Raw genomic sequence first — 9,661 nt, 5'->3', positions numbered from 1 at the left:
ACGATATTTTTTTAACCGAATGAGCAGCAGACAAATGACTGACCGATTCACCAACGCCGAAAACAACAACAAAACTCAAAGAAAAGACAACTAGCAGTGCTGTATTTTTGTGTTATTTTAGGCTACAAAAGGTTGACTGAACATGAATGCTTCTCATCAAACTGACAAATTCCACAAGATATGACAGAGCAGACGTTACGCAACTTGGCATAAGCCTCTCTACAACCATGTATGCAAGACTGGGGAAGTCTGCAGCTGTTTTCTCATGGTATATATGCAGAATGATCATCCTACAGCAGATGTTCTTTACTTCTTTAAAAGCCAACACCCACCCTACGGCCTGTACTAACACACACAGATCCTCCCACTGAATCAGGTTAATTCTGAGGGGATACAACGTGTCTACACGTGTACAATTAAGCCTCATGTCTCAATATAAAGACTGTTGCCCCCTTATAGAGAGACAACAGCCTAGACATCTAGACGCACCTTAGCAGCAGCAAATGTAATTTGCAGCCAGGGGGGTCTAGCAACTTTCCGTTGGCTTGCGAGCTGGAAAAACCAAACTCTGGCCAGGCCAATCACATTGTGTATAGAGTCGGTGGGCGGGCTTATCGCTGCTGCTGCTGCTGCTGCTGCTGGCGAAAAGCGGTCTTTCAAATAGGCTTTGGCCGTGTCTCTGGAAGACTTGGAGTTCAGCTTTTCTTTGAGAAAAGAACGGCACTGAGGTCATTCTTAAAAAAAGGGAGATGTGTTCGGAGTTTTGCCGACAGGATACGGCAAAAGTTTAATCTATCAACTAGCTCCACTACATTCTTCTTTGCTCTGATTGGTTGGAGTGCTATCCTATTGCGTGCAGAGAGAATTTGAAAGACAACTGTTTATCCCGCCCCTCGGATTGAGTCCTGCCAATGGGGAGTTCCCAGACCCAACATCCTGATGTGGGTCTGGCTTGTCAGGCTAGAGACACAAAACTGTGATGCTAGTTCCCATTTACTCACAATAGAGACCATAAAAAAGGACTAAAGATCCTAAACACATGGCTCACTTCCAGTTAAAATGGGTGCAAGAAATGAAAAGTTCCTTGCACCAATTATCTTCAAATTTCCAGGATTACTTTAGAAACAGACGGATCTATCAACATTATATCAATATTGGGCTACATCAGGTTTAAAACGCAATATCGGACAGGTCTAGAGTCATTTGTATTACTGCTATTTAACTGTGAAATAAGGTAGATCAGCAAAGATGAATCGATTAGTTGTGAACTATAAAAATGAATCGAACAACTATTGCGATAATCGATTAATCCGTTCAAGCAGAAATTCTCTGATTCTAGCTTCTACAACATGTTAGTTGTGCAATATCTCACTGTGCAAGGGCTGTGCTACACTTACTGCGGAGATTGCAGCCGACAGAGTTGTTCAATTAGAAACTGCCAATGAAAGGAGGAGTTAATGTGCTTACTATATACGTACCTGTCTAATGTATATGAAAGCATATTTTGTGTTGCATGAGAGTATTTGTTGAGAGATGCTTATTTTCTGTATGTTGTGTTGTCTTTATAAAGCTGTGGATTGAACAGAGACCAAAAGAAAACTCCCTTTGGGGACAATAAAGTATATCTCATCTTATTTAAATGTGAATATTTTCTACTTTCTTCACTCCTCTGTGACAGTAAACTGAATAGTAAACTGGCTTGTCAATCTTTCATGACTGCCCCATAGATGTTAAGCATTTAAAAACTTCCCTAACAAAAAAAAGGAACAGATATGAATTTGAAACTAACAACCAGGTATGCCAACAGCGATTGTTTTCCCTTTCAATGGTCTCTTATTGTAGAAAGTGATGTTTGCGTGTCTTTTTTTAAATTATAAAGCAGGTCGAGGTGCTATATAAATGCTGTGAAAGTATCAAAGTGTCAATCCACAGAGAAACGCACACAGACAGTGTTCAGAAACTGCCTTTAAAAACGAGCTGTCCGGACTTCTGCATGGTTGTGATGTCACATCTATACTATATATAGAAAGAAAGTGGCGTTACAAACATTACCCGGCTGCAATGACGGTGCAGAGACTCCGAGAGCATAGATGGGGAAAACATGAAAACTGACCAATCAGAGCAGACTGGGTTTTTTTTCGGGAGGGGGCCTTAAAGAGACAGGCGCTAAAGCAGAGTCTTTTAGTCAGGAGCGAATACAGGTATATTTAGACAAACAGTATGAGAAAAATAATGTGTTTTCTGAACGTTAAAAGCATGTAAACACGCTCTAATAAATCCTCCAAAATACATGTATGAAGCTGAAAATTAGCATAATATGGGAGCTTTAAAAACCCAAGAAGGCAGTGAGCAATCAACAATATTTTCCACCAACAGAGGGGTCCTGGTCATTTAGTCTTATCGTAGAGTGTGTACCCTTTTTTCTTCCTATTTCCCAAACATCTCCAGGCCTAGAAAGTGAAAAAAATGGAGTCAAACACTGCTACGCAACACTGCTAGCTATCGTTAGCTTCTCGGGTTAGCCAGTTAGCTTGGCTGCCCGGCGCCGGAGCTTTGAATCAAAATACGATCTCTAATTGGAGCATATTTTGTATTCGTTTAGATACACATGTACTGTTCGGTGTATATTTAACATGAATGCAGTCTCGGCCGAGCTAACCGCAGTGGCTAGGAGAGACCAACTGCCTGTGTTGTTGGTGTAAAATGGCAGCCTAGCTTCTGCTCAATAATGAGTCAGGGAAACAGTTCGCTAACCGTTTAGCATTAGCCAGCTAGCTCTAGGCTGGATGGATTGTCATACAAAAAAACCGATAACAACTCTGCAGCGTCTTCTTACCATTTTAAGGCCGTCGCTGTCACTGTATACTCGCTGTACGTGTGAGTTTTTGGGCCCAAAAGCTGCCTCCTCCGCCGTCTCGCGCTCCTCTGTGTGTGTATGTGTGTGTGTGTTTGCTGTCCGTTGCTAACTGCGACCGCACAAAGATCAGCTCAGCAGCCACCGAATCATGCTGCCTTCAGGCGCCGTCGGAAATACGCACGTTACAACGAAAAAGCGCACACGCTCAAGCAAATTGAGTTTTTAACTGGGTTAGTGAAAGAGGAAATGTTTTGGTGGAAGAAGTACTCAGATCTTTAACTTACTCTGAGCTCATTACACGTCACTTTACCTTTAAACTGTCTATTTATATAGTACAGAAAACGTTTTTTCTCCCCAATCTACACAATTTTTTTCTCATGAAATGCTGTTTGAGAGTGAAATGATTCTTTTATATTATCTGTTGTTGTTTTAAGATTTACTTCTTGGTTTTGTAGGCCTATTTGTATACACGAATACACAAATTAATTAACTTTATTGAGGCTATTTAAATAGAATTAGGCACCTCCATCCTTAATCCTTTGTTATTGTCATTGTTTGTGTTATATTCTCAGAATCCTTACACATAGTCAAATACGTAGGGCTGCTCAATCTTAGTCGATTAGTCGACTAATCGGTCGTTTTGGTCTTAGTCAACTTAGATTTCTTTAGTCCATTAGTAATGTTTTATGCTTTTTTCATGCTGAATGACTTATTTCCAAGAAACGTACGAGCACATCTCTGGTAAACACAAGAATTAAAGTGGTGCTTTTGCATGACTCTTTGCGGAGAAGCTCAGATTTACAGATCTGTCGATTAAATCAACTAATCGATTATTCGATACAATTGAATGAGTGTTAGTCGACTAAGAATTTCTTCAATCGAGCACAGCCCTACAAATATGTTTATTTGCGCTTTTAATTAAACTTTTGGCGTTCCCTGAACATTGTTATACATATTTTTTTACATCTTTGCAGTGTCCCTGAGGACAAAACACAACAGAAAAAAACGAAATCACGACAACATTTCAGAAAACACTTTCAAGCAAACATTTTGTTTCCTTGTTTTGTGAAATGTTGATGTGTTTTCTCGTTTGCTGTTGTATTTTCTGAAATGTTGTCGTGTTTTGTCCTTCAGGGCCACCGTACCTCTTAGACACATAAAGTTAATAAGTAGATTAATATTTAGAATTATGGTATACTGATGGATTTACCACTATTAGTTAAAATCATAATATAGCCGCCCTGGGCTCACCTTCTCACCCTCGGCACTGAAACGTCGGAGCTTACCGGGACTCCGTGAATGCAGCATCAGCGTCACAGAATGTCATCTCTATTGGACTACAATTATGGCTACACAAAACAGCTGCATCAACTACAAATATTGCAATATCTCTGACGCATGCGCACTTGGTTGTTTCAGTCACTTAATCTGACATTTTAATTATGCATGCCAGAGAGAGGAGCACGATGCTGACATTTAGCTCGCTGGCCTTTAATGACGGCCAGTGTAACATTACAATCATCCCGAAGAAAACAACGATATGTGTCCACCGATTATGTGGTTAATGATGTCTGATGACCTTGTCTTACTATTATGGTATTTTAGATTCTACTCTATTATATTGATCATTTATGACCCTTTTCTCCCTTTTTTCTCTCATCTTTATTTTTTTCGCCTTTTCTACATTTCCTCTAACTTCCCCTCATATTTTCTCCCTTGTTCTTCTCCTTTTTCTCACATATTAATCATTTCTGTGTAATAGCTTATTCCTAACTCCAAACACAATCATCACAGTCATCATTTACACAATGTGCTGTGTTGTCGCCATCACTAACCCACCCTGTGGCCCTTCATTGCTTCTGAAACAGACAGAACGCGACATCTGCTGGTGAAAGAGAGAATGACACACACACACAAACATTTGTTTGGTCACGCAACCTTTTAGGTACCCCCCCCATTCAACCATTATTCTGTCTAACTATTTCAGCCGTTGAGTCATATTACTGTGGGCTGCCTGTTTAAACATCTGTGCTCGCTTTGCAGCTAGTTTACAAGAACTCTTACATAATTGCAACAGGTTCATCATTATCTACCTTTTGCTAACCATTTCAACTATTTAGTCAAGTGGCACACACACCCGTGCGCGCACACACACGCATGCATACACACACACCAAACACACACACACACACACACAATAACACAAACACGCGTGCGCGCACACACACCAAAACACAAACACGCGCACGCACACACACACACACACACATTAACACAAACACGCGCGCGCACACACACCAAACACCCAGGCACACAAAAACACAAACACGCGCACACACACACGCACACACACAAACACGCGCTCGCACACACACACACACACAAACACGTGCACACACACAAAAACACAAACACGTGCGCGCACACACAAACAAACACGCGCACAAACACACACATACACACACTAACACGCGCACAAACAAACACAAATGCGCACAAACACACACGAACACACGCGCACACACACATACACGCACGCACGCACACACACACAGTCCCTTTTATTGGCGGTTAGTTTCAGGTAAAGAAAGAACAGTGTGTACTAAAGATACCAAGTCATAGTTTTCCAGTGACTCAGCTTCCGTGTGGACCAATCAGCTCTGAGCTGCAGGTCTTCCATCAGAATGGCCTCATGGGTTTACACACCACGCCCTGAACAAGGTAAAGAGTGAGAGCTGGCTATAGATCAACATTTACTGTCTCTGTTTAAATATAGGGTGTAGATATCCATAAAAAAAAGATGATACTTTTAAAGTACATTTAGCTGATAATACTTACTAAAGTAAAATCTAGTATGCAGGATTTTTACTTGTAACAGAGTATTTTTTTTTAATTGTTGTACAGCTTCTATTACTTCAGTCAAATGTCTGAATACTTCTTCCCTGACTGCAAAATTAGTTTCTGACCAATCAAGTTGGGTTTGTTCAATGGTGCTAAATACTACATTACCCATGAGCATGAACATCATTTCTGATTTTGACTTTCTTAAATGTTTTTTTTTTTAAATCGATCCCATTAACTTCAATTGTATTTGGTATAGAAATAGAAATCTTAGAGACCAACATCTCAAAACCTAAAGGGATAGTTGAGACGTTTTGAAGTGTGTTTGTACGAGACACTTCTTCATAGTCAGTGTGTTAGCTACAGTAGATGAAAAAACATCTATATCAGTTTAACTGGAAGCTATATTTAGAGTATTTTTCACCGCTTTACCTTGCTGTCAGACTACAGCCCTTTACCACGGGGAACTGAAGCCGTTTTCTCTGCGTTATCTCTTCAAAGCCACCAGACTCCTTTGACAAAAACATTTTTACCTCGCAGAACATGGGAGATGCTGCTCTAGCGCTGCCTCCATCGGTTAGTTTTATTATTTCCTAATCCCTTAAAACAGTATTTCTCAAATGGTGGTACTCTGGAGGACTGCAGGGGGTACGTGTCCCCCTAAGGGTACTCTGGAGGACTGCAGGGGGTACGTGTCCCCCTAGGGGTACTCTGGAGGACTGCAGGGGGTACGTGTCCCCCTAGGGGTACTCTGGAGGACTGCAGGGGGTACGTGTCACCCTAAGGACTGCAGGGGGTACGTGTCACCCTAGGGGTACTCTGGAGGACTGCAGGGGGTATGTGTCCCCCTAAGGGTACTCTGGAGGACTGCAGGGGGTACGTGTCACCCTAGGGGTACTCTGGAGGACTGCAGGGTGTATGTGTCCCCCTAAGGGTACTCTGGAGGACTGCAGGGAGTAGGTGACATTTTTTGCAAAATGTTAAATCAGTTCGCTTTTTTTCAAAGTTTTTGTCACTGTTTTTGAAGTTTGTCACCTTTTTTTGAAGGTTTTGTCATTTGTTTTGACCCATTCTTGCCTTTCTTCCTTACTTTTTCCTACTGTCTTTTTTTCTTCAAAGTTTTTTTCTGCTTTTTTCAAAGTTTTTGTGACTTTTTTCAAAGTTTTGGTGACTTTTTTCAAAGTTTTGGTGACTTTTTTCAAAGTTTGTCGCTTATTTGAATTTTTTTGTCACTTCTGTCGCCTTAGTGTCGCCTTCCTTCTTTCTACTGTGTTTTTTTTTATTCTTTCCATCAGTATTTCAATGTTTTCCAGGTCCAAGGCTGTTGTTTAGGAAATCTATCGTTGACATCGCTGGATTCTTCCTCTTTATAGAGACTTTTGTTTTTTCTACCAAAAGTAATTCAGGCTGGTTAGGGGGTACAGGCTTAAAAACACTGTTCAAAAGGGGGAAATTTATTGAAAAAAGCTTGAGAACCCCTGGTTTAAAACACCAAAGTCACACAATAAAACAAAGAAATGGATAACTACTACTACTAGCAATGGCTTTGCTAATCAGTCCATTTTTTATTCTTCCAAAAATAAATATAAAAAAAACTTTTGGGATGCCAGATGCATGTAAGAAATCCATGTCTAGATACTCATACGTGAGAAAATAAAAGTGGGAAATTGTGTTTTCTTTGTAATTTGAGTGAACTAACCCTTGAACTGTATGATTTTTACTTGACATACATTTAATATATAAAATACACATGACACGACATACTAAACAACTGTATACAAAACGCATCGTATAATGCAGTATGAAATCTTCACAGTGCCATTCTTTGTATACAAATACTGTTTCTATACAGGTTTCATTTACATTTTTTTAGATTTAAACATGTGATTTTTAAAACCTTTGTGTTAAACAACTACAGCGAGGAGTTGAGCTGCCGGTAGAGACGGGAGGAGAGGCGACGCTCAGCATTTCAGGACAGATGGTTCCTCCATCACCTGCTTCTTCATCTGAAACAACAACCAGGCAAATACACACATCACTGAGGCATACAGGTACTAAATGGATGCATATGTGCACATTGAAGACACTTTCTGTGTTTAGATCTTTGTTAAAGGTCCCATGACATGGTGCTCTTTGGATGCTTTTATATAGACTTCAGTGATCCCCTAATACTGTATCTGAAGTCTCTTTTATATAGGCCTTAGTGGTCCCCTAATACTGTATCTGAAGTCTCTTTTATATAGGCCTTAGTGGTCCCCTAATACTGTATCTGAAGTCTCTTTTATATAGACCTTAGTGGTCCCCTAATACTGTATCTGAAGTCTCTTTTATATAGACCTTAGTGGTCCCCTAATACTGTATCTGAAGTCTCTTTTATATAGACCTTAGTGGTCCCCTAATACTGTATCTGAAGTCTCTTTAATATAGGCCTTAGTGGTCCCCTAATACTGTATCTGAAGTCTCTTTTATATAGGCCTTAGTGGTCCCCTAATACTGTATCTGAAGTCTCTTTTATATAGGCCTTAATGGTCCCCTAATACTGTATCTGAAGTCTCTTTTATATAGACCTTAATGGTCCCCTAATACTGTATCTGAAGTCTCTTTTATATAGGCCTTAGTGGTCCCCTAATACTGTATCTGAAGTTTCTTTGATATAGGCCTTAGTGGTCCCCTAATACTGTATCTGAAGTCTCTTTTATATAGACCTTAGTGGTCCCCTAATACTGTATCTGAAGTCTCTTTTATATAGGCCTTAGTGGTCCCCTAATACTGTATCTGAAGTCTCTTTTATATAGGCCTTAGTGGTCCCCTAATACTGTATCTGAAGTCTCTTTTATATAGACCTTAGTGGTCCCCTAATACTGTATCTGAAGTCTCTTTGATATAGGCCTTAGTGGTCCCCTAATACTGTATCTGAAGTCTCTTTTATATAGGCCTTAGTGGTCCCCTAATACTGTATCTGAAGTCTCTTTTATATAGGCCTTAGTGGTCCCCTAATACTGTATCTGAAGTCTCTTTTATATAGGCCTTAGTGGTCCCCTAATACTGTATCTGAAGTCTCTTTTATATGGACCATAGTGGTCCCCTAACTTCGTCGTTCAACTGGTCGTGACTGTTTTCCCAAGATGGTGCCTGCCTGTATACGTGAATGCTACTGTCTTTCTAAACTATCTTTTTAATAAACTGTCTGTACACTTACAGAGTTCTCAATGCTTCGGTTTCCATGTAGGGACCCTCATTATGCTACCGTGGAAGTGTGGTGATAATTTGAGCCTTGTTAGTGGTGTAAAAATATAGATTTCTTTTTACTGTCCTCTGTCCCAACGACTAGCGTTATAAGCTAATCACTTTTTTTTAATCTTTATCATCAAACCAGTTTTTGCAAGTTCCCGCAATTTCATCACAATAAAACTGCATAAATATCCCGCATATTCCATCGCTTTTTTTTAAGAAAACGTGCCGCATAATCAAGGATTTTTGCCCGCAACAATCACAAAAAAACTGAAAACTGAAAGGACTGAAACTATCCTGCTGGCCTTGTATGGATCTGTTCTCCTTGTTGTTAATGTACTTGTTCTATGTGTCTTTATACCTGTCTTTATGTATCTGTTGATGTATTTTGTCCGTGTAGGTTTATTGCCCTAGCCTGGATGCCAGCCGAACTTAGCCCCGCCCACAACATTTGAGGTCGGGGGAGTTCAGGTCTGGACTTGATCCGTTGTGCAGCGACTATGCTCCAACCAGAGCTGTTTGGACCAATCAGATGGTCAGGGGGCGGGCTTTATACGATGATGAACAGATGATCAACAGTAACTAACGTAATCAACCACGTCACCAAAGGGCGCTTGGGTTGTATTTGTTTACAACAAAGATGGCTGTCATCGCGTCTGTTATAGAAGATATCGACAGCGCATTCATTTTAAAAGAGGAACAGAGAACCGCGATCGAGATATTTGTCGATCG

The 9,661-nt window shown here is 40.4% G+C and overlaps 1 protein-coding gene across 2 annotated transcripts in view; it reads right to left on the bottom strand.

Moving 5' to 3' along the window:
* Positions 1-7,239: 7,239 nt before the first annotated feature.
* The window catches only part of zgc:194621 (uncharacterized protein LOC795037 homolog), a 40,383-nt gene continuing 37,961 nt past the window's right edge, over positions 7,240-9,661 (bottom strand). For both annotated transcript variants that reach the window (XM_039790132.1, XM_039790131.1), the window contains exon 6: positions 7,240-7,704. In XM_039790132.1, the coding sequence (XP_039646066.1) occupies positions 7,660-7,704 (45 nt within the window). In that variant the 3' untranslated portion in view covers positions 7,240-7,659. The remainder of the gene's footprint in view (positions 7,705-9,661) is intronic.

Source organism: Perca fluviatilis, chromosome 22 (assembly GCF_010015445.1).
Source record: "Perca fluviatilis chromosome 22, GENO_Pfluv_1.0, whole genome shotgun sequence".
NCBI classification, from domain to species: Eukaryota; Metazoa; Chordata; class Actinopteri; order Perciformes; family Percidae; genus Perca; species Perca fluviatilis.
Note: the sequence above shows the minus strand (reverse complement) of the source record. Positions and strands in the feature narration are given on the sequence as shown.